This window comes from Vicugna pacos, chromosome 1, assembly GCF_048564905.1.
Source record: "Vicugna pacos chromosome 1, VicPac4, whole genome shotgun sequence".
In the NCBI taxonomy this organism is placed as follows: domain Eukaryota; kingdom Metazoa; phylum Chordata; class Mammalia; order Artiodactyla; family Camelidae; genus Vicugna; species Vicugna pacos.
The window spans coordinates 75,133,574-75,159,198 of record NC_132987.1 but is presented as its reverse complement, the minus strand read 5'-3'; the positions used below and the strand labels follow the sequence as shown (position 1 = coordinate 75,159,198).

Sequence of the window (25,625 nt, the reverse complement as noted above, 5' to 3'; positions counted from 1 at the left end):
AAGAATAACCTGGAGACATCATAGTAAAGAACAAGCAAGCAGAAGACAATCCAGAGGACACAAGTTTGGAGTGCACTGCGGGGAACACATCTCTAATCCCGCAATTATTCTGCAGGTGGATTCGGATAAGTTAATTAACCTCTCTCAACCTCAGTTTTCTCTCATGTGAAGTGGAAACAAAATGAGTACCAATTTAAGGGGGCTTTAATGAGGTAATTCAAGTGTTTAGCACACTGCCTGATATACCATAAGTATTCACATCATTGATAACTATTACATTAACAGCGACCCCTTTTGCATTTGTCAAATGAACAGAGTTGCTATGCTCTGCCCTTTCTCACCATTCACCCTCTCCACACACACACACACACACACACACACACTCACACTCATACAAATATATTTTCTTTGCTTTTGCCTATTCTTCAGCTCTTCATATCTATATTAGAATTGAGGGCAATAAATAAGTGCAATAATTAGGCCCAGAGCTCCTGGCCATGGACATCAGGACAGAAACAGGCACAATTTCATTAGATGATAGCAGTCTTAAGTATAAAATTCTTGGAATTTTACTCAGAAAGTCCATTAGAAGCAAGGTTGGTTTGCATTTTATTATTCAAAAAACCTGCAAATAGGGAAAGGCAACCATTTTCACAATCCACATAAAATAATAAAAGAAGTGTGGAAATAATCCTTTCAATGCCACACAGCCTAGTTGGAGTAAAAATGATTCAGCTACAGTCTTTGAAACATAAACATTGGGAAGGACATATTTCGCATTTGCTGAATTTGTTAAAACAGTCCTGGGCAGGTCATAGGGAAGAAGCTGGGACCTGAAACTAGATCTGCCAGCAGGGAGGCCAGCCCAGCTGCAGGTGCTGGGAGAGTGTCCAGTCTGGCAGGCAGAACAAAGTAGCTGAAGAAGATGGCAGCACAGAAGAGTTGATAGTGCAGCCAGGAAACTCTCATCAGGAGACAAACATGAAACAGTGGAAGTTCACTCAGTATGAAGTCACAGCCTGGTGCCAAGGAATCCAGAAGGAAAAAGTGCCCCGACAGTCAGGCAGGCAGCATGAGAGCCTAACATGAGACAGCAGAGGCTCAGTCAGCCTATGGAGCAGGGGCTGGACCCTGGTGGCTGAGAAAGAGGAGGAATGGCAGGTGTAAGGCTGAGTCTTATGTGTGCTCAGAGGACTTGGGCACAACTAGCAAATTCCTAAGACAGGAACTCAGTCCTTGGTAACGAGACAAAAATCCAGGTACAAGAACTAAAGTGCAAGGTAGATGAAACACAAGGAACAAGACACAAATATGATTCTAGAAATACGGCAGAAGCCAAAGGCAGACCGGAGCCAAAATAACTTGATGCTGAGAACAAAAGTATTGGGTTAGCGTTCCTTAAATGCCTCCTCTCCCAGGTCAAGTCTGGCCACAGAGAGCTTAGCAGGCTCATCGTGGTGAGAGGAGGGGTAGCAACTGGACAACAGGAAGGACCTGACAATAACAAGACCCGGAAAGCCAGGCCCACCATCCTGAAATTACAATCAATATAATTACCCTGAAACTTTCTAAACAACAAGTAGCAGCACTTTTATTTAACCCAAATCCCAGCACAACAACCACAAAAAATTAGGAAAGTCCGTGTGGGTTTGTTTTAATGAACCTGACCTATAGTAAAATGATAGGCTTTTTAAATTTGGAGGCAGCTGCCCTGCCCACAGAAAATGCAAAAGCATCTCTTTTCCTAGTTTCTCTCCTTTTCATTAGTGTGTGAATTTAATCTATAAGAATGAAGTAACTTTTGAATTTCTTCTCATCTCTCAGATACACAGGCTTTTTTGTCCTTGTCCTCCCTCTAAAGAATAAAGACATTTTTCAAGTCTTGGCCATTCTTCTGAGAAAAATAGTTTCAACAGGGCCCTAAAGCAGTGAACTCTGATAATAAAAATGCAATATAAAAGTTATTTATGTATTTAGCACACCACTAGAATCTACTGCCTACCACAAAGTGACACACACACACACAAATGTTGGTCACACCCATGGCTCAATTCATGTAGAAGAAGAATCACCACAAAGCCATCCTTGGAAGTCAAGAATCTCCTCTTTTAGATGTGAACACTCATGAAATGGAGAAAGAGTAGTTTCATAAGCCAAGTGCGCCCTGTTTCTGCTGTAGAAGCCTCCGCCTTACAAGGCGATGGCCACAGGCAGCCTGACTGCCAGGCCATGCAGATGCAACCACCAACTGGCAAATGTCTCCACCGTCGATGTCAGCGTGTCCTAACGAGCGAGGGATCTTCAGCTAAATAGGTATTCATGAGCAACTGCTCCTGGAACGCCTGATAATTAACAGCTGTGTGCTGCAATTAATTTTTATTTATGCCTTAGATATTCAGGCAAGATATTATTTCTTGGTTATGACAGATTCATACTTCATGCCGAGTCTCAAAGCAGCAATAAGAAAACAACATCCGTTTTGTTTTTGTTTTTATTTTTTTCTTAATTCAACTGCTCTGCCATTTGTATCTCAAAACACTGTGTTGCCTTGTGTTCAGCAAGCAAATTCCAGAGTCCATGCAAAGGACCATGGGGGAAAAGCTGGCAGAGGCATCCAAGACTTTCCCTAGGCATTCACAAACCCTTAGAGGGTGCCAGAAGGGACCATCTAAATTAAGGCGATGACACTGAGTGAGGTCTCAGCAGTCTTAATTCACCTCGGTGGCCCCTGTGGGCATGTTATTTCATTCAGCAATTGTTAATTGAATGTCCACTACGCACATGGTGCTGTTCAAAGGTCTGCAAAATGAAGAGGCTAGATAGTATTTTTCCAGATCCCTTCCAGCTTTACAATTTCACAAGTTAGTAAATCTAGAAAACACACAGATCAGGTCCTCAAGGAGTTTACAATTCTGAAAATGAAATCAGATCACACTAACAAAAAAATCATAAGACAAAACAGGAACAATGAGCACCAAATAAAAGAAGCAAGTGTTAGAAGACTGTAGAGGAGTGCTGTGAACGCTGGCCTGTCTTCCACGGCAAACTTCAGCACGCTTCAGGGCTTATTAAAGCACATCAGTGGGCCCCACTACCAGAGTTTCTAATTCAGTAGGTCTGGGGAGGGGACCCCAAATGTACATTTCTCACACCTTTCCAGGTCATGCTGATGCTGCTGATTCAAGAACCACATCTTGAGACCAAATGTTCCGTGGGAAGTCACCAAAGTTTATCACCCACAAGAAAAACATGATGGAAGCAGTGTTTTGGGAAAGTTAATCTAGAAAGGGTGGGTAGGATCAGCTGGAAGGAGGCTGACAGATTTACAGAGGCCCCAGGAAGGCAATGGTCCAGGCCAGATGACTTAGATTTTAAAGAATTGACCTGACTAGCACAGAATCGACTCAAATAGCAAATTGGCTATTTGGTGACTCAAAAGGATTTCTGATGCACAGAATGGAACCCTGAATAGCTTAACTTAGCAATGCTATGTCCGGATATCTCTAGGGGTAAATAAGCCCTTAGAAACCACATCTAGCTTTAATATGGAGCTGTCGAGATTGTCCAGATATGAGAGGTTCAGAAGCTTCTATTCATCTCCCTCTCAAGCTACTCACAGTACATAAAATTCCCACCATGAGAGGGCGGTCAAGGCGCAGACTCCTTGAAGCCTGTTGAAGTTGGTGCGTATCTATCTCAATTAGAAACTTTTGCTCCTCTGTTGCCACCAAGGGACAAAAGTGGTTTTTCTCTTGAGCTCCAGCTTCGGGAATGCAGGTCTCCCCGATGCTGCCTTTCACAGTGAGTCACTTGGATCCTCACACATTCCAGCCAGTAATTTAAGACACAAGAATCCCTGCAGCTTTACTACACGGAGAGGAATTTGGGAACACGAGTGACATGCATGTCACCAAACTGCAGGCATGTGGTGGTTACCAAGCTGTCTTCTCTAGCTTGCCTTCCAGAGACCTTCCTGCTTTACTGTTTCAGGTCAGGCAGTCGAGGCCCTTAGCACTCACCCCACACCATCTATTTCTTCTCTGTCTCTCCAGACCAAACATCCCAAGAGCTTTAGCTACTTGACTCCCACCTGTCCTTCCCCACACCCCAAAACCAAAGGACATTCTTAACCTCCATCATGGGGTTACAGAGTTTAAGCCCAGCAACATGGGAGTCTGTCTGAAGTCACACTGAGCCTCCTGTTCCCAAGGCCTGGCCCCTCTTTGCTTGGCTCACCTGTTCTGGTAATTCATAGTCGATGCCAAAGTCCCCGTCTCTATTTCTGGCAGATATGGAGCCTACTGACTCTGATATTTGTCACTTTGTCAGCCCGGGCCCTGTCCCAACCCTTTCTCAAACATTTCAGAGTGAATTTACAGCTACCTGTCCTCCACCGCATCCCTTTCCCCCCTAAAAAAGCAACAAACCAAAGAGCTTTAATAATGGTCTTTGCAACTCATTGTCCAAAGTACAAAGCGTCCACAGTTCAGTAACAACGTGGGGGAGATTCCAGCTGGATTCCTGAGCTCCCCTCTACCAGCTCCTCCCCAGTTTGTCCATATTATGACAGAGTCTGCTCAGTCCCCTTCTGCCCAGGTCTCTTAGGGTTTCTCTGTCCTTTATGCAGGCACCCTTCCCCAGGGAGAAGGGAAGAGAGCTCTGTTCTGTATCCTAGTCAGCTGGCTTAAGGGCCTCTTTCTACCCTGTTCTGTGGGCACTTACTAAATGTCAGGCCTTAGGCCAGATGCTGAGAATCCAGAGATGAATTAAGAACAGACAGACAAGGAGGAGGGTATAGCTCAGGGGAAGAGCACGTGCCTAGCACGTCCTGGGTTCAATCCCTAGTATCTCCATTAAAAATAAGTAAATAAATAAAACCCCAATTACCTCCCCCACCCCCCAAAATAAAAAATTATAAATAAATAAAATTTTTAAAAAAGAACAGACAGACAAACAGACATCATTCCTTCTTTCGTAGAGCTTTCAATCTAGCGGTCAGACTTTCCTACCTAGGAAGCTTTCAGACTTCCTAAATTTAGATAAAAGACAAGAAAATTAATATGGAAGTGACAATCTTAATACTATTTGTAAATAGGCCAGATTTTTTTAATAATCAATGTGCATCCCAATGTGTAAGGCGTCTTCTTGAAAATTACTTTAAAAAAAAGAAAAAGGATTACACCTGTTGCAGTCTGTTTGGTCGCCCAGACAGAAAAGCGTTTCTAAAGATTTTGTCACAGTGTAATGCAATCTCCTGCAATTGTTGCCCCAGGTGCCTTTCCCGCACTGAAATCTATCATTAAAAGAGGCTCCTACATGTCAGATGAAATGAAATGTGGAGAATAATAAAAAAGGCCCTTTCTCACCTTCCAGAATTGGCACTAGTTAAAAAAATGTATTCATGAAATTGTGTTTCTAATACAAACATCAACTTTTCACCTAGCAGCAAACTTACAGAACTTCGTTTTCTTTCACTTTCCTGCTAACATGTTTCTGATTATAAAAGGAATACATGCTTATTATAGAAAATATAGAAAATATAAGGAAGGAAAGTGAGAAGAAATCACCGCTAATCTCACTGACTAGAACTAACCACTTTTAATGTTGTGGTTTATGTCCTTCCAGTGTTGTTTTCCTGTCTGCACTCGTCATTAGACAAAAAGCGTGTCCTTGATAATTAGATATTATTTGAAACCATCAGCAAGGCTAAGTCTTTATATTTATAATGAGGTCATTTTCTCCCATGAATCTAAGCCACTATCTCTTGTCAGAGAGAGCGACACCCACTTCTCATTTACTCTAAACGTGACCTTGAGATCACACCAAAAGAAAAAGAAGAAAAGGTAAGGAAAATACTGATAATAAAAATCTCCGAAATGAACTGAGGAATAAAATGCTCCTGCAACTGCACTCTCCTCCCTGAAGAGAATTCCAATAAACTCAAGAGAGGTAAGGGATGGTGTCCAACTCTGTCTTCAGACCTAACAGATTAGTCTTTAAGGTTTTGTGGTAATTCCAGTCTCCTGGCATTGACCCTTATCCTGGAAGCGTGAAAGTATTAAAAAAAAAAAAAAAAGTAAAGTTCAGAATTCTAGTTTGCAAACTCCAGGTAACCTGGCTTGGCAACAATCTATTTAAAAAAAAAAAAGAATTCAGAGATTTTTATTAAATTGTCATCAGCCTAATATGAGCCAATGTGTGATATGTTTTTCTATAGAAGCAAGAGAAAAAAAACCTTTAAAAACCTAATAACTCTTATTTTATATGGAGTGTTAGGGTAACAAACCATTTTCTATTTTGTTTGTTTTAATTTTAAAATACATCTTAACTTTTTAAAAAATTATTATTCTTGACATCACTTCATAGTTATGTTGACTTAGTCATAAAAGTAGCACATAATCATTTAAACTGCTTTCTTTTACATTTTATCCTCTGAACAACCCTAAGAGGTGAGTAGGCAGATGAAGATTGCTATCCCAGTTTCAGAGATCAGTCATCCAGCATCTGGATATGCTGACTGACTCATCTAAGGTCATGTAGGAAGTCAAACAGCTGGAGCTAGAAACTGCTAACTTCAATGAATCGTTCTTTTCAAATAATCTATTTTGAGCATTTTTTATAGAAATATGGATTGTCTATATTCCGTCCTACTAGGAAATTTATAGCATTCTATCCAATTCTGTCACAAAACACATTTTAAGAGGAAAATTGGTAGTCTCAAGTGGGCTCCAGAGGAGGGTGACTAAGATTGTGAGAACTATAGAAACTATGTTCCATGACCGATAATGGCGGGAGGAACTTGGTCTATTTAGCTTGAAGACGGAAAATCAAAAGGAGATAAGAGATCGCCTTTAAAGTTTGAAAGTCTGTCAAATGGATGAGTGAGTAGACTTTTTCCATATTGCTACAAATATCAGGCAAGAACAACAGAACTTCAAAAGAAGAGATTCCAACACAGTAAGAGATGTCTTCTGAACCAATGGAACTGTTCAACTGTAGAGAAAACTGCTCTTTCTATAAGATGGTGAACTCCCCTTCCCTGGAGATATTGAAGGAAAAATTGTCGAAGATGCTGTGATGACTTTTTGGTTCTATATCTTTACTTTTCCTTTGTTTTTCTTGGCTCACTAGGACAACATAGAGTGCACAGAATGTGACAGAAAAGAAACTACTGTAAGCCAGGTGTCTCCAAACTGTTTTCAGAGGGAAAGAATCTCCTGGGGTGGCTGATGGCCACCCCTGAATCAGTAGGTGCAGAGACCTCAGAGAAAGAGCCTGGAAAAATGTTGTGACAAGTGCCCCCAGGTGATTTTTATCATCATGGAAGTTTGATAAACACTTTCAAAGCATCCTTTTATCCATGTGCTTCTCACAACAATCCTGGAGGGCAGAAGAGAAACTAAGGCTCAGAGTCAGCACTGTGCACAAGGTCTCACAGCCCTGAAGTGCTGGTGCCCTCGAGGCATGAGCACCTGGGGAGTTTGATCTGGACTCCGAGATCTTTCTTACCCTCTGCGGGACTGAAAGACATGAAGCAAGGAAATGTGTACTTGGAAAGGGGGGTTTATTGGATGTGCATTTTGGATTTTTTTAAAATTAAGTCATGAGTCCTTGGCGTGCCTGGTAAAATGTGGAGGCACCTAATCGGTAGTGTCCCGATTTAGGCAGGGACTGCGTTCAAGTTCACGTCTTTGTCTTTCATGAATGATTGTGAAAGGGTGTACTAACCAAATAAATAATTTCAACGTGATTACAAAGAGAACAACATTTTAATGCACTTAGCAGAAGCAATTTACATGCATACAATTAATGTGCTAATTTCAGTGATCTTTAGCTATTCATTAAAACAGGCCTGGCAGGTCTTACACTTGGCAACACTGTTAGTCATTTCCTGCCATTGCTTTATGTACTCAAAAGTAATCAGCCATCTATAATTTAAGACTTTTCACTAATTAAATAGCCCTTTCTCTAATTATGTCCAAATTAGAGAGGTTAGTATGTGGATAAATATGTTTGTATTTGGTCCATGTATTCAGAGATGGTGACTCCTCTGCATGTGGCAACAAACACCAGTATGTGATCTACAGTCTTTAACACAAGGAGAGGAAAATGGTCGAATGCATAAGAAAGACCTTTCGACTTAAAATCTCTGCAGCAGAGGAAAAGTATTCTGTTTGAGGTGGGCTTTATGTTCAGCCTTGTAAACCCAGCGATGTCTGGATTTGTTGACCTTCAGGGAATAATACAATGATCATCTGTTTTTTCAGGCCTTTGCCCAAGAGGTGAAATGGAACGAGGTTCAGGGAGAAAAGGAGTTAAAGGTTGTGTTTGCAGGAATGTGTTTGCTGACATTGATCAATGGGTAATTTTGTGATTGTAGGTTTATTCACAGAGAGGGTTCAAAAGCAGATCAATAATAAAGCAATGGTGAAGATGCCAAAGAAAAGGTGATTAATGAAAAACATGGTGGAGCTACAATCTGCCACAAAATACGAACACTCCTGCATTCAGCATCCTATAAATAAATATGCATCAGATGGAAAGAGAACATTCCCTTGGAATGTTGTTAGCACCAGGCAGAATCTCATCAGAGCCCATGCTTCAAAGGGCAGTTCCTCATGTCCACAGAAGCGAGTTTAAATTCTCTTGTGTAAAGTCTCTGTAAGCAGTTCCACTCTTGCATTATGCATGACTCTGACATTGTAACATGAGCAGTGTTCTAATAGTGATTTCCAATTTTGTTTCCTGTGTTACATTTAACGATGCTATTTAGGTTAGCATTTTACTCTGGCCACATAATATTTTGTTACATTTCCTCATATAGCGTTTAATTTATGGTAGTAGTACTGTAACCCAGTAATGTACAGACAAGAATTTAGTGCAGCCTTTAAAGGATTTGTTGCTTTTAAAGCCAGTGCTTTGTTGCATTATTTTCATTGTGGCAACTTAGTGTGTAATGATGAACATTAGGCGGGATGCCAGCACCTTACACCAGGGAATGATGATAGTAATGACGAGCTGTGTAAAAGTGAATGCCAAAGTCTAAGACAGCCAGACCTGACAGCAGGTGATGCGCCTTTCCCAGGGTGAGAACATCCAAGCTCTTAAATGTAGAGCTCCAGGAATGGTCAACCGTAGGTAAACTTGTGAAGAAGCCAAAAACCTCACTCTTCCCCTTCTTATGCCTCCCTCTTCACCCTCCTTTTGCAGAAGCCCAGGCTTTTCTTCCTGGTGACCTTTGCCCATAAAAAAGGATGTGAAACCAGACTTCAGCACCTAGAGGATATCATGTCAGGGAATAGCCTCTCCACAAGTCATGTGTATCTAAGTCTTATTTATTATTTCTCAATGTCAATGCCCTATTTAAATTACTGCATCACTCATTAGATAAGTCATGGGTGGTATCTGAGTGGCAAACGTGAAACCAGTTTTCTTTTCAGATCTTGTTTTTAACCGTCCAGAGAGGATATATCTACACTGCATGAAGGGTAAAATCAAATGCTTTCGATTAAACGGTTAATTCGATCCATGCATCACAGCATTGAGAAATGCGATGATTCTTCTTAAGCTTTTACTAGGCAGTTTCAGCATCTTCACTGATAAGCAAGTGACTTCCCAGTACTTTCCTCTCCATGAACTGTGATGGGTGCATATAAAGCAAATTATGTTTATGTGTGATGTGTGTTATTATGTAACATACTGTATAAAAAGCAACTCTTATATGCCATTTGCTTTATAAACATTATCTCATTCAAGAACTCTGTATATACATGTGCCCTGGACAGAGGAGTCCAGATAAGCAGGCAGAAGTCAGGGCTGAAGTCCAGCCCAGGTTCTCTTCACCAAATTTAGGAAGACACATGGACAATATTAGCTTCCCCTCATCAGAGGGCACCTTTTTCTAATTCACATAAAGGTACTGTATGTGCTAGAGTCTGCCGGCTCTCACTTCATACTCAAAACAACTCCATGAAGAATGTGCTTACAGATGGAGGGGTCAAAGAACTGGTTTCAAGCCCTGCAACTACTAAAACACCCCAGACACTTGAAACGAGACCTTTAACTACCTGCCTTTAAGTATCACGCTTCCTTCCAAAAAAGGGAAAGTAGGGGGAAGGTCACATATTTCCTTTATCTATACCTGCTTAGGTCAGTTGTTTGAAGCATTGTGCTTATGAAACTACAAAGTGAAAGGCAGTGAACTATACTTTTTGCTAAGTCTTGGCTGCATACCACGCTTGGAATGCAAAATAAGGAGAGTGTAATTCAGTGGTTCTCAAACTTTGGTGGGCTTCAGAATCATCCTGGAGGGCTGGTAGAACAGAGATCCCCCAACCACAGAGTTTCTGATTCAGTAAGTCTAGGACTGACCTGAGAATCTGCTTTCTTCATAAGTTTCCAAGTGATACTGATGCTCCCCATCCAGGGACCGTACAGGATCTATTCATTCAATAAACTAAACAAAAAAGCCACTAGTTTGTGAGTCAGGAGTATTATCTGAGAACATAAAAACAGCCCAAGTCTTGGGTCTCATTTTTTCCCTCTGTTAAAATAAAACTGCTTGTTGGATTAAAATGCTATCTCTAGCTTCCTATTTACAGCAGAATTATATTAAAAGATTGAAATAACACCAAGAGATAACAGGGTACCAGGCTGACTAGCTTTGGTATTGATGCCCTGCTTAATATTATTATCTTTGGGAGAAATGATATTGGTAGAAATGTTAGAAAATGAATAAAGAATTGGAAGCCTGCCTCTGAACTGCATATTCATTCTTCTCCCTTTACTCATTTTTAATATGTGGGCAATCACAGTTAATCACAAAGCATTTCTCTCAGGATCATTCCTGAAGTGTGAAATAAATATTCCAATAAAATGTTTAGTAGAGTGTATCCAGTTTCCAATTAAAGAAACATGCTTGTATGGTGTCATGAATTCCTTCCACAAAACATTTCCTTTGTGCAGAAACACTTTGTGGTAAATCTGAAAATAACCCAATTTTGTAAGGATAACTTCAAGCAGTGTCTAGTGAATCCTCCTACTGCCACCTCCCCCACTGCACATCCTAAGAAATAGTCTATACAAAATAACTTGATCTTATCTGAACATGCAGTCACCAGTGTGGTGAGAAAGGCACCATTAGTCATCTTCATAATCTATACATATCACTCCATAATCAATATGGCGAGCGTACCACCTGAGTGATCATGCAAACCAATTCTGTCAGCACACACTGAATGATTACCAAGGGCCATCATTCACTTAATCACAGGGGATCCAGAATAGCCTTGTCCTTACTTTCTGGTTTTTCTTCTTTTTTTCCCCCTTACCCTACTATTTTTTGTCCCTTCCATACTTTTAATCTTCTTTTAAAGAATCTCAATTCTCTGACTCCACTAGTAACATTAAAAAAAAAACACACATACACACAATGAGGCAATCTATTTTCTGAATGGTGGAACAGGAGATTCACAGCATTTAATTAGAGCTAATTTAAGAGAGTTTTCTTAAGTCTTCAGGATCAAATCCCTCCAGGGAAATAGTGATGCAATTGTTTGATGTCTTTCATTTGGCTGGTTGGCTTCTCTTTGGAGTTCTTAGTTATGTCTGGGAAGAAATCAGACAGGTGGGCTTGTCTTGGTTCCCATGGAAGCAGCACTGCCCTGACAGTTTGATCACAGTTCTGGAAATCAAGTTTTTCTGGTTCCGAGGTACTGACAAGTCTGGCTCTGGTTTTAAGGACAGGCTTGCTTGGAGAGCTGTTTTCTTTGATGAGAATGTCAAACTAACAGTGACCACACTGTAACAGCAAGGCTCTTTCTCCCTTTATTAAAGCCACAGGTAGAAGGTGGTTACCTGGTTTTCATATGAACTATGACAAATGAGAATTTCCTTTTTTAAAGGGACAAACTACTGAGAAATTTTTAAATGAAAAAAATTACAAATGTGGTCATCTGAAATGGACCTTATATTCAATATATCATACAAGAAAACCTCATTAGAAGGTTAGGGTATCATCTTGTATATGATAGACCAAAGCTAGAATGGTAATTGACTTGAGGACAGGATTTTTAAAAAATCAGATTTGTCTTTCTCTCAAGTTGTCTTCTCAAGGGGCTTTTTTAGCTCCTCATTTCTGAAATAATAATAAGAATAAAAATCAGAGTGTAGAGGGATGACTGGTGAGGCAGAACTTTAAGTTTTCTAATGAGAGAACATGCATTTTTAAAACTGCCAACCCCTTTGGTTTCTACAAGGAGAAACATCAATTAGCTGTGGGAAGAACCACTTTGCATTAAAGTGGTGTAAAACAAATAGGCATCCATTGTCGGAGGCAAAGGTATAACAGGCTTCCTTTTCCTTTTTACCTTGTAACTGAAGCTGTTCCACCATAAATCCCTTGGAATCGGGAGCTCTTTGGATGCTGGCATAGAAATGGGCCCATTTCTAAAGTGATTTCTGGAAAGAAAGAGATGAAAAACTTCACCCTCATCCCCTTTGAGGTTGCAGGTTATTCAAACACCTCCAGCAGACTAAGGTTGACACGGCTGAAATTAGCTGGTGCTTTAGCTGCTCAGAGAAGATTCAATATGAGAAACAGACTCTGAACTAGAGAGCCAGGCTCCAGACAAGACCTAGACTGTTTTAGATATAGATTATTTCTGTGGAAACTTGCCTAAACCAGCCATCCTGACAGAGTGTATCTGCCGTAGAGGTGAGGGGTAAAAGCTGTGTATGCAGGCCTGAGTGTGTGCACGCAAACCTTAGAGCTGCCTGATGTGGGAGGCCCAGCTGTCTGCTGGCTCTGGGTGACCGACCATGGCTTGGATGACCTTGGTTAAGAAGGCTTCCTCTCCCTGTGCAGACCTGCACCCGGAGGCACCTCAGTGGGGCACAGCAGAAAGGCAGTACAGTAGTGCCCACTCCTTACCTGCAGTTTCCCTTTCAGAGACTTCAGTTCCATGGTCCAAAAAAACTAAATGGAAAATTCCAGAAATAATTCAGAAGATTAAAATAGTGGGCCATTCTGAGTAGTGTGATGAAATCTCACTCTGTCCCACCTGGGACGTAAACCATCCCTTTGTCTGGCGTGTCTCATCCAGTAGTCCTAGTAACCGTCTCGGTTATCATCTCAACCATTACTGTATCACAGTGCTGTGCAAGTAGCTATTGTTTTACGTAATAATGGTCCCCAAATGCCAGAAGAGTGGTGCTGGCAATTTGCTATGCCAAAGAGAAGCTGTATTTACCTTAAATGTAAAGGTGAAAGTTCTAGACTTACAAGAAAAAAAAATTGTATGCTGAGGCTGCTAAGATCTATGATAAGAACAAATCTTTTGGTGAAATTTTGAAGAAGGAAAAAGAAATTGGGCTAGAAATGAACTAGAAAATGAACCAGAAATTCGTTCTAGTTTTGCTGTTGCACTTCAAATTGTGAAAGTTATGGCCACAATGTGTGATATGTGCTTCGTTAAGATGGAAAAGATACCAAATTTGTACAATAAAATATTTTGACAGAGACAATATTCACCTAATTTTTATTACACTATATCGTTATAATTGTTCTATTTTACTATTAGTTGTCATTGTTAAGCACTTACTGTGCCTAATTTATAAATTAAACTTCATCATAGGTATGTATGTACAGAAAAAAACATACTATAAATAGGGTTCAGTACTGTCTATGGTTTCAGCCTCCACTGGGGGTCTTGGAATGTATCCCCCACAGATAAAGAGGGACTATTATACTATTTTCAATAGCCAGCACCTACATAGTGAGACCAAAGGATGCAGACAACCAAACAACTGATTTCCTCTTGATGGGATTTGATTACAATCCCAATTAACCACAAGACCTAAGATAGCCTCTGGGTTCTGTGCTCTGCCAGGGCAGAGTTGTTCTTACAATGGCAAGATGCCTTCTTCAGGTCATACTGAATGAGATATTTAAAGAAATGTGACCTTATTTTGTTCTGGGGCTCAAAATACATTACCTAACTTTTATTCAAAGTTTATCAGCTTACCCCAAACGTTGCAGCAAGTCCTTCACACACATTAACTCACTTAAATCTTCACCACATCTTACTCTACCAAGGGAACTACTTTGACAAAAGATCATATGGTTATTAAGTAGAGAGCAAGGATTCAAACTCAGTCCCATCTGACTCAATAATCGTTTAGCAATATAGATGAATTCAGCTAGTATTACCAATCTCAAATTTCAAATGCTATTATGAAAATCTCTTAGTAAAGAAAATAATAATTAACTGAAGCCTTATTCATTTAAGGAGTTAGCTACTTAATATTTAAAACAAATCCCCTAGAGATAGTACTGATGTATTGGAGAAAAATGAATGCAATTCCATATAACAGTGACATTTTCAGAGAATAATTTCTAACAAATTCAGAGGGTAGTCAATGATGTCAATGTACTTGACCCTTTACCTAACTGCTTTATACTATACAACCCACTCTCACGTGCTTAGTCTTAATTGCTCTCAGCAGATGGCTTTTACAGGCCTTGAGATCTGAATGGAACTAAAGTTTGCTAGGGTGAAAGATTTCTTAAAAAAGACATTTAGGAAGACAGCAATAATCCAAGCAAAAATTCATTTCCTCTCTTGATCTTCCCACTTCTGCTGTTGGTCCCACCATCTCCCAAGCTTATCCTGGCGGTCACCTCTCATTCTCCTTCTTCCTTCATCTTTGGAGTCAGGAAGTCGCCAAGGCCTGTGACTCTTCACAAACATGTTTACTTATTTAATTATTTATTCCCACATTATTCTGGAGGCTTTTCTTTCTAGATCAACCATTAGCTATTCTAAATTCTACCAAAGATCAACTCACATAATATTCTAAGCCTCTTAACTGGCCTGCCTATTTTCAGTCTCACCTCCCTGAACCATCCCTCACACTTTCAAGACTGACTCTCCAAAACATGACTTTGTGCATTTACAAGAAAGTACATGACAAACCATCATACATCAATTGTTCAAAAAGGATTCCAGCGTGGAATAATCCAGCTTCAAAGGTGTTCTTTTTGACTATTTGAAAATATATTAAGTCCTTAGCCTAGCACTCAAAAATTCACAACAGAGCTTCAACCTGTATCCCAGCTTTCCTTCCACAGCTGTCCTCCTAAATTCATCCCTTTGCTCCAGCCTAAACAGTCTACTCACAATCCCCACAAAAACACCTTGTATTTTCCTGACTCTGGTTTTTCTCTTTACTTCATTTCTGTAACAAAAGAGTTCCTTTCCTCTTACTATCCGTCTATATTCACTTTTCCCATCTTTCAAAGACCAGCTTAGATCACATTTCCTGTAAGAAGCTCCCCTGGCCGTCCCAAATAAAGGGAATACTCCATTCTAAGTGTCAAGCGTCTATTCCACTTAGTGTCATGGAATTATTTCATGGAATTACCAGCTCGTTTTTCATGTATGTATCTTTATTCAAATTAGAATGTAGAAAGTTCCACGTAGGAACTAACAATGTATATATTGTTAATCCCTTGTGGCACTTCTTATTACTTATAAATTTACATTCATAATATTATACATTTTACATTGTATATAAATATTCATATTTCTGCCTCAAAAAATTCTAATAACTTATTTTAGGAAATCCACTCCTTTATAAGGCTTTGACCCTAAGTCCATGACCCTAAAAGAAATAAAACAGAGTGATGGCAGCAGACTGGAACTAGTAAGGTCAAATTTAGCTTCTGTTTCGGTTGTTAGTTAACATTAAGCTCTTTTTTTCAGAGCCCTAAGGTGAGTTACCTGTCTAGTGGCTAAATCAGTTCTGTCCTCCCTCATACACAGTCTGTAATTGGCATAAATGTTCAGTTTCTGTAGATGTACCAAGTGTCACCCATCTGACTTGGTGACTCGGATAGATTTTACAGCTCATATCAAAGGAAAAAGATTCTTTGATGACCAGTGACATCCCTTAAGCTGACAAATCACTTCCTTGTTATCCCTGGCATCTCCCACACCTAGCCCATTAGTAAGTGGCAGCTGAAGAGATGCTTAAGGTTGAAGCCAAAAATGAGAACCAATACCAGTCACTTACACACTGACAGGCCTTAGGCAGACCAGATTTTTAAATTAGCCATTTTGAAACAGATATAAGATTTTGCTGCTAAGATGAAAAAGTTAAGTCCATAGCTTTCCTGTGTGGCAGGTTTTAATGCCTGGGAAAAGTTTTAACTGTGACTCAGGTGGTGGCTGGTCACAAACACTGCGCTATACTCCCTCCTCTTAAATGAGTTAATATCTTCCTTAAGTATTACTGATATGAGTTCTGCCATTTCAAATTAAATGAGCATTAACAGGGGCTGCATAGATGAGATTCAAACATGCTTGGGGAAATCTTATGGACTCGACACCTGGCTACTAACGTTTATTGGCCCAAAGGATTCTGGAACTTCTTGGAAGATAATTCTTCCTAAGAAAAGTAGGAGGCAGATCCAAAGGCCTAGCTGATGAAACCAGCTTGGTTTCTGCCATTCCAGCCCTCCAGGGACTCAGATCTACAGACAGAAGCTCTGAGTCAAAACTAAAAGGCATTGGAATGCAAGTTACTACTACTTTGGAAGATCTTCTAATAAAGGATAGCCCCTTAAAAGGGGAGAGAGGCATTTCCCCCACCCCAGTTCACTACAGAATAAGCCCCGGTTTCCGCGGCGGCGGCAACCCCAGCAGAAGAGGCCAGTGCAGGAGAAATCGATGGCAGCACCTGCACCAGAAGAGGCAGGAGCACCGTGCAAATGTGGCACAGGATAAATGCCCAGTCTTGTTGAGACTGAGCACAAGGGAGAAACACCCTTGTTGTCTTCTCAGAGATACCTGAGCAGGGGCGATAAAGCTGTTTAGAGGTCTAGAGTCCAGCAATGACCAGTGACAGCCAATGAGATATGGTAGAACTATCAAAGTGACCCCGTTTTCACTCAGGATCTCTTAACTAGAAAAAAAAAATATGGTTAATGTTTCCCAAGTGCCTTGAACATGCCAGTGATTTTTGCTTACGAGTTTATTTGATCCTCAAGTCAATTCTATGAGGCTCCTAATCTTTTCTTCATTTTATAGCTGAGAAACCTGAGTCTTAAAGAGACTAAGTAATTGGTCCCAAGGACAGACACTCATCAGTGCTAGCCTGGGGATTCAAATCCAAGTTGGGAAGTTCCAGAACCTGATGAGTAACCATTAAGGTGTACAGGCTATTTGTTTGTGCTCTGGACAGAGCCAGGAGGGCTGGTGGTGAAGCTAAATCAAAATTCTTTGCTCCAAGAAAGGCCAGAATTGGTGCAGCCGTTTAACATTAGCTGAGAATCCACTACAGCAAGGTGGGGATCAGGACTGGGGAATCACCTAGTAAGGGGACATCCCAGCGCAGACAGCCTGGCATCCAGCCAGACCAGCAGGGGCAGGTGCCAGATTCTTGACAACTCCTGCAGCTGCTGCCACACCATCTTTGAGACTTCATGGCAAGTGCTCACAGAGGCTAGCACATTGGGGGAGCCCTTATCCCCTGCACGTGGACAGAGGAGGGGTGGGACAGTGTCATGGCCTCTGCATGGCAGGAAGGTTCACTCTTGGTACTGTCCTGGGCTAGGCTCTGGGGGATTGGAATTCTTTTTCCTGATTTTTCCTGAAAGAAGAAAATTACCTCCTCATTCTGAATGTCAGTTTCCTATGTTATAAACTGAGGGAGTTGGAGCAGCTCACCTCTGAATTTCTCTCTTTGACTAAGAAAGACTTTGAATTAGAAAACTGGGAAAACAGCTTTTATATGTACTGTGTATATATATTTACTGTAAAACGTTACTGTGTAAGAAGGAGGGGGAGGATAAGGAGAAGAAGAAAAGCAACAGAAAGAAAATGAAAGAGAAAGAAAGGAAAGAAAGGAAAGGAAGGAAGGAAGGAAGGAATGAAGGAAGAAAGAAAGAAAGAAAGAAAGAAAGAAAGAAAAGAAAGGAAAGAAAGAAAGAAAGAAAGAAAGAAAGAAAGAAAGAAAGAAAGAAAGAAAGAAAGAAAGAAAGAAAGAAAGAAAGAATTTTTTAAACAAACCAACGGAGGTAGGGCTTCAGGACTGCAGTCACTGTAAGAAAGGTAGAACAGGTAACAGAAAACAAAAGAGAGAGAGGGAAGGTGTCCCAGGGTTAGTAGCTCCTGGAGGGGAGTAAAAGGTTTTCTCCAGGTTTTAACAAAAATAGATTAAACCTTTCCTCAGTGTGTTAAAACATCCTGCAGGGCATTTTATGGGCCAAGATAAATCAGAGCCTTCTCCATTCAAGACCTGATGTTCAAAAAGAGTGAGGTGGGGAATGCTAGGAAGTTCTGAAAGTGACTCTGTTGGCTGACAGTCAGGGACACATTTCTTGACCTTGTAAACAATGGGATTTTCAGATTCATCTCCTTTAAAAGAGAGTGAAACCTTTGTTCCTTAGAAAATTTAAACTCAGCTAGACAAAGAGTACACTGTTTTAGAAATGTTCTGCATTGTGTTACAGAGCCCATGGTAGAGAATGGTCTGATGGGGATCCCCGGGGTAAAGAACTGGGTGACCTATAACTTCTCTATTCTTGTGGATTTCTGCTATCTTAAACCTTTTGCTGCAAGCCGCCAGGTCTCTGAGGAATGGAGAATTGAAATACAACAGGTGGCTTGGCTGGCTCTTTCCAACAGATGTAGAAGCATGCCAAATGTTTTGTCACCAGCATCACCCAGTGCTTGTTCTCTCTCTCTCTCTCAGACACACAGAACACACGTGCACTCATCACTCACACCTTTTCTCCTGCACAGCACTTGGGAGGGGCCTACATAGGCAAAGCGAGGAAGAACACTTCATGGCTGTGCAGTGTTACAGCTTCCCATATGTGGGGCCCAGGAAAGAGGCCAGTCATGCTTTTTATTTCATCACTGCCCTAAAAATGTACCTAATTTAGATCTACCTGTAAGCAATCATAGACAGAAACCTAACCACAAAAAACTAAAGCATTTTGAAATGTAAGAACAATACAGGAATATGTCCACTCAGGAATGATTCAATTCTCTGACCCCAAAATACAAACAAAAACAAAAACAAAAAACACCAAATAGACAGACTGAGCTGAGATGATGCTACTGTCCGTTACAACTTCAGTGTCATATGTATTTATAACATCAGATCTTGGAAAATGCCTAAAGATGATTCTGGGTATAGAAAATTGGGAGGGGGAGGAATTGTGCAGAAGAATCATGTAATTTCCATTTTATTGAAACATCATCATATGTTTACTGAATGTTTAGTATGTACTAGGCAAAATGTGGTCCCTCCCTCAAGGGGCTTTCAGCTTGCTAGAGAAAATGGTCATAGAAACACCCAATTATAATAAAAGAGAGTACTTTCATAATTGAGGCAAAACAAGCGTGATCAACACCCAGGAAGGAAGGATTCTGGCTACGAAGTCCTGGTGAGAGTCATCAGAAACAGGTTCACAGAGAAAGAGGCTGAGAAGGAGGAAAAGGAAAACATTTTTTTCTCACTTAGTAATCGTACATTATCCCCAATTTGCAGATGAGGAAATTGAAGCCCAAAGGGGTCAAAAGACTCCCAAGAGAGCTAAGCTGTGAGAGACAGAACTTGTGCCCAGGCTTCTGTAGGCTGTCTCCTTCCACCCTACCAAGGTAGTGACCCTGGAGCCGATCCATCCGGATGTGAAGGGTTTTAGCAAACGGAGACCGAGCGATCACCCTGATTCAAGACACAGGGGAGTGGAAGTGCACCGCAAACCTGGCGAACTTCAAGAAATCTAATGAGGTTAGAGAATCAAACACATGGGTGGATATAGAAAATGAGATTGGAAACATTTTAAAATGACAAATGGAGATACAAAAAGTTCAAATCTTAAAAAAATATGAATCATAGGTTACTCTCCCAGTTGCTTAGCTATGTCTCCCTCTCCCTCAGATCATTCTTGCTTTAAGAAAACTTCGCTGTGCTGGAGACGTGTATGTTAAGAGTCTCAATACTCACTGGATGGCGAAAATTGTGATTCTTTTCTTTTAATTATTTTCTAACAATCAGGCAAGAAATGATGGGATAGTTTAAAGTTTGACTCATCATATGACTTGAAGAAAGAAAAGGAAGAGGAGAGGAAGATCAGAATGGGAAAATAAGAGCCTAGAGAAATCAAATCCACAGGTGATCCTGAATCCACATGTACCTATATAGTCCTCAAAGCACTTGAAATTCTATCACTGGCACATGTTAACCTGCTGCCGAAGTTTTATAAAACAGGGTAGGAGGAAGAAAGGCATTTGGTGTACATAATTTGTACAAAAAAAAAATCAGAGAAATAATCTCCTTGGTTGCTGCCAGAAACTGAACTTTATATGGAACCTTCAAATTCAGCCTAATTCCTAGACCTCTCAAAATACTTCATCTCATGACTCAGTTATTCTCAGGCTATGATCACACCACATATGTGGTCTATAAGATGCATGTTTAGTGTAATGTGATCATTGTAATAAACCATACCTACACTACATTAGATTCTTCTTTATAAGATAATCAAATTAAATCAGCATACACCCAATATTCCCTTTTTAAAGACTGTGTTTTTTATTCAAAGAATTGAATATAAATATATTCCCCTTAGTACTACTACCTCACTGCTCAAAGAATATAGATGTTCTTATTTATATGCTTTATTATCTTCATAAAATATCAAACAAAAGTGCTTTCCATATTTCCCTGCCAAGTCAGAGAAATCCAGAAATTTACTGGGTTTCTATTGACCCAGTAAATGTAAGACAGAAATCTAAAGGCTCTTAAGATTGTTTATGCTGAAAATGTATCAAATTCTATTTTGCAAGTACACTGACCTGTAAAAAGTATTTGTCTTGCTCTGGTAAATAGGAGCCCTGTGTAAATGGATAGCTCAGCTTGAACTGAAGTTTACTTTGTTCTAATCAGAACTGATATATCAGATCACTTAATAATGTCCTTCTTACACAAGAGAACCATCCATTCTCCAGTTTGCATTGCAGCATATGGTACTCCACCAAACTCAAAATGAATAAAGTATAATTTTTTCATCCTACTAAATTGATAAATCTCTCTGAAGATAGACCATAACAAAAGATAATTCATTAAAATTGTCACTCTCAAAAATACACTCTTCAGAAATAAACATTAAAAATGGATTTGGTACGATCTCATAGCCCAGAAGATCAAGAATACAAAGGCATCATGGATATTCAAACTCCAAGATTAGCTCCTCTATCAAGTCTATCTGACCTTGTATGAGATTTAAAAGGGGATTAAGAATCTAATTTTCATCTAACTTTCTTTTAGAATAACTTTCTTTCACACCCTCTTGCCTTTTGTTCCATGTACACCAAAGCATAATATGGAATAAGACGTCCCTTTAAGACAATTCAAGTGTCACCTCCATGACAAGCCCTCCTATAACTACCAAGTTCCATTTAAATATCTCACCTCTGTGCTGCCATAGCCCCTGATGCAAAACTCCAAAGCTGCAATTACTTACTCTTTCCTATAGTCTTTGACTCACTTGTCTTCTTGTTTTTAAGAATTAGGACCATTACTTACTCAGTTTTGTTTTCCCATTACTTAGGTCAGTATCTGGGACACAGTACCTGCCCAATAAATGTTTATTTGATTGACTAAGTGACAATTGATAAATATCTATTCCTATAATAGGAAGAGCATTCTGTACATCCAAAATTGCATCTTTAGACCTGTTTATTCCCTATCCTATTTAGGTAAACCTCATTTTATTATGCTTAACTTAACTTCACCGCACTTCACATACATAGTGCTTCTTTTTTATTTTTTCACAAATGAAAAGTTTTCAGCAATTTTGCATTGAGCAAGTCTATCAGCACCATTTTTCCAATAGTATTTGCTCACTTCATGTCTCTGTGTCACATTTTCACAATATTTTAAACTTTTTCATTATTATTATATTTGTTATGGTGATCTGTGATCAGTGATCTTTAATGTTACGATTAGAGCTGTCTTGGGGTGCCACAAACTGTGCCCATATAAGAATCAAACTTAATCAATAAACATGTATGTTCTGACTACTCCACCAACTGGCCATTCCCCCGTCTCTCTCCCTCTCCTCAGGCCTCCCTATTCCCTAAGAGACAACAACATTGAAATTAGGCCAAGTAAAATCCTGCAATGGCCTCCAATGTTCCAGAAAAAGGAAGAGTTACACATCTCTCACTTTAAAAACATTAAAAATCTTAATGAGGAAAGCATGTCAAAAGCTGAAATAGGCTGAAAGCAAGGCCTGTTGTGCCAAGTTGTGATTGCAAAGGAAAAGTTCTTGAAGGAAACTGAAAGGCTACTCCAGTGAACATACAAATGATAAGAAAGAGAAACAGCCTTGTTGCTAATACAGCAAAAGTTCTGATATAGAGAAGGTTAATGGTCTGTATGGAAGATCAAATCAGCCATAATAGTCCCTTCAGCCAAAGCCTAATCCAGAGCAAGGCCCTAACTCTCTTTAATTCTATGAAGGCTGAGAGAATCGAGGAAGCTGCAGATGAGAAGTTTGAAGCTGGTAGAGATTAATTCATGGGGTTTCAGGGAAGAAGCCAACTCCATAAAATTAAAGTGCGAGGTGGAGCAGCAAGTGTTGACACAGAAGCTGCAGCAAGTTATCTAGAAGACCTAGGTGAGATAGTTCACGAAAAAGGCTACACGAAACAAGAGATTTTCAGTGTAGATGAAGCAGCCTCATTTTGAAAGATGACATCTAGGACTATCATAGCTAGAGAGGAGAAATCAATGCCCGGCTTCAAGGCTTCAAAGGACAGGCTGACTCTCTTGTTAGGGGCTAATACAGCTGGTGACTTTAAGTTGAAGCCAGTGCTCATTTATCATTCCAAAAATCCTAAGGCCCTTAAGGATTATGCTAGATGTACTCTGCCTGTGCTCTATTAATGGAACAACAAAGCCAGGATGACAGCACATCTGTTACAATGTGGTTCACTCAATATTTTAAGTCCACTATTGAGACCTACTGCTCAGAAAAAAAGATTCCTTTCAAAATATTACAGCTCACTGACAGTGAACCTGGTCACGCAAGACCTCTGATGAAGATGTGTCACGAGATTCACATTGTTTTCATGCTTGCTAACACAGTATCCATTCTGCAGCCCATGGATCAAGGAGTAATTCTGACTTTCAAGTCTTATTATTAAATAAATATACTCATAAAACTATAGCTCCCATAGACAGTGATTCCTCTGATGGATCTGGGCAAAGTCAACTGAAAACTTTCTGGAAAAGATTCACATCCTAAATGCCATTAAGAACATCTGTGATTTATGGGGAAAAGTCACAATACCAACATGAATAGAAGTCTGGAAGAAGTTGATTCCAACACTCATGGATGATTTTGAGGGGGTCAAGACTTCTAAGGCAGAAGATATTTGATGCCAGTCAGAAATTTGGATCTACAGAAATAAAGAACATTATAAATTGAATAATGAATGAAAATATAAATTTTTCTTATTTTAATTGTTCTAAGTAATAACTGACTGCCTAAAGCAATGTACTAGGTGCTCACAGCATATGTAAAAATAAACTTTGTGGTTGCCTTATTTTAAAAAATTGCCATAGACACCCCAACCTTCAGAAACCACCATCCTGATCAGTCAGCAGTCATCAGCACTGAGGCAAGACCCTCCACCAGCAAAAAGATTATGACTTGCTGAAGGTGCAGAAGGTGGTTAGCATTTTTTTAGCAATAAAATATTTTTAATTAAGGTATGTACATTATTTTTAGCTATAACAATATGGCACAGTTAATAGACCATGGTGTAGTGTAAACATAACTTTTATATGCACTAGGAAACCAAGTAATTTGTGTGACTCTCTTTACTCAAATATTCACTTCATTGTGGTGGTCCAGAACCAAATCCACAATATCTACGAAGTATGCCTGTGTTTTAATACACAAAGATATTCTAACTTTGGCTTCTGTGAATAATCTGGTACATTTTGACTGTTAGCATTATGATTTCCATCAGACAATATATCTCACCAAAAGCGTTAAAAAAACAGTTAAAAATGTACATATATTTTACCTTAATATTACTTGAAACAATGGCATGGGCTTATGAGCACAGTGATGAATTTATAATCTGAAACTCAGTGATTGTGTTACACTGTGACTGGGGTATATAATTCTTTCTTCAGGCAAGAAGGGGCTGTCAATTGGCAGCTTCAAAAAATAATGAATGTTTGCAGTAATAATTTCATGGGTTGACTGAAACTTAATAGCCTTTATTTCCAATTTAGGCTTGTGATATGTTCCAGTAGAAACAGTCTCAAATGAAATATAGTCTATTACAATACTATTTATCCCTCTCTTATTTTTTTAATCCTTTGTTGCTCTTTTATTTGGTTTTGTGTTTGCAGCTGAGGCAGGCTGTGTTAGCTGCCACACTTTTCACTTTACTGCGTCTGTCTCAGCCTTTCAGTCCACTCTCCATTACCCAAGAGATGGATGCCCAGTGACTAATTATGTGAGTGATGAGGAGCCCTGCTTTAGTTCACTACTGTCAGCCTCCCTCTTGGCCCTTTTACTATTCAGCAGCGGATAAAGAAGGAAACAAAAAAGACTAAATCTAGATTAGTCCATCCTATTATTGCTAGTAGATCAAATTTGGCACAAGGTTAAGACACTCATGTTAATAAGAGTATTTGATGTTCACGGTTACAGAAACATTTGGCTGCCAATTCAATGGGCTTGAGTTTGCAGGTCCATGTGTACAGGGACAACACATACAGAGTATAACTTAGAATCTGAGAAAGAAAAGAATGAGACAAAAACTTGGGAAGTGCTGAAACCTTTGGGTTGCAGAGTGTATGATATACAGCAAAACATTCTTTAAAATAATGTCTTTTTTCAGGGATATGTATCAGGTTCCCTTGAGACAGTTTTGCAGAATTACACATAGATGGCATCTACCCTAGAACAAATGATTCAAAAGCTCCAGAGGTGGCCTAGACACAAGTGCTTTAAAAACAATCAACCAAACTCTCCAAGGGGGTCTGATGCACATTTCTGATAATAATAAACCATTCCTTAATTATTGTCCAGATACCACCCAAACCAATTAATTTGATAAGAAAAATGAATAAAATGGTTTATGGTAGTTGAAAGAACAAAAATTCATTGGCAGGACTTTTCCTTTTGGATCCTCTGTCATGGCGCTCATGGCAGTAATGGTTACAATGCTTTTCCTAACACTAATGCACAGAGAAGTGTCTAACACCACAGACTCATTCTGCGAAAGAACAGGTCAGTCAATAAATATAGCAATCACTTTCAATCACCTTTTATCTAAACTAGACTTCAAAAAATCACAGATTTAAATAAAATTTCGCCAAGAGCTTATTATGCAAACTCAATGAATAAACTACAGTGCATAATGAGAATTCATTCAAGTGTTACCCTTTGCCTGCTCTAAAATTAAAGAGGTGTTTATACAAATCTAGTAACTAGATAATCTATAAAAGTGAAGCAATGATTCTGCTAAACTACATCATTTAAAAAGATTGTAGATACTAATAGAAACGATGTGGATGAACCA

At 39.6% G+C, this 25,625-nt stretch overlaps 1 protein-coding gene across 11 annotated transcripts in view; it reads right to left on the bottom strand.

Moving 5' to 3' along the window:
* Positions 1–25,625, bottom strand: part of LOC102536955 (uncharacterized protein NECTIN3-AS1-like) — a 232,031-nt gene that overhangs the window by 182,815 nt on the left and 23,591 nt on the right. For 6 of the 11 annotated variants that reach the window (XR_012074797.1, XR_012074796.1, XR_012074798.1 and 3 more), the window contains exons 3-4: positions 23,372–23,480; positions 12,369–12,459 (exon numbers count right to left, since the gene is read on the bottom strand). Coding sequence is in view for 2 of the 11 variants with exons in the window: in XM_072965534.1 (XP_072821635.1) it covers positions 11,602–11,824; positions 12,369–12,459; positions 23,372–23,480 (423 nt within the window). In the remaining 9 variants the exon portion in view is untranslated. Of the gene's footprint in view, positions 1–11,427; positions 12,137–12,368; positions 12,460–23,371; positions 23,481–25,625 lie in introns of those variants that run through there. The other 5 variants (XR_012074806.1, XR_012074807.1, XM_072965560.1 and 2 more) reach the window with 5 other exon arrangements.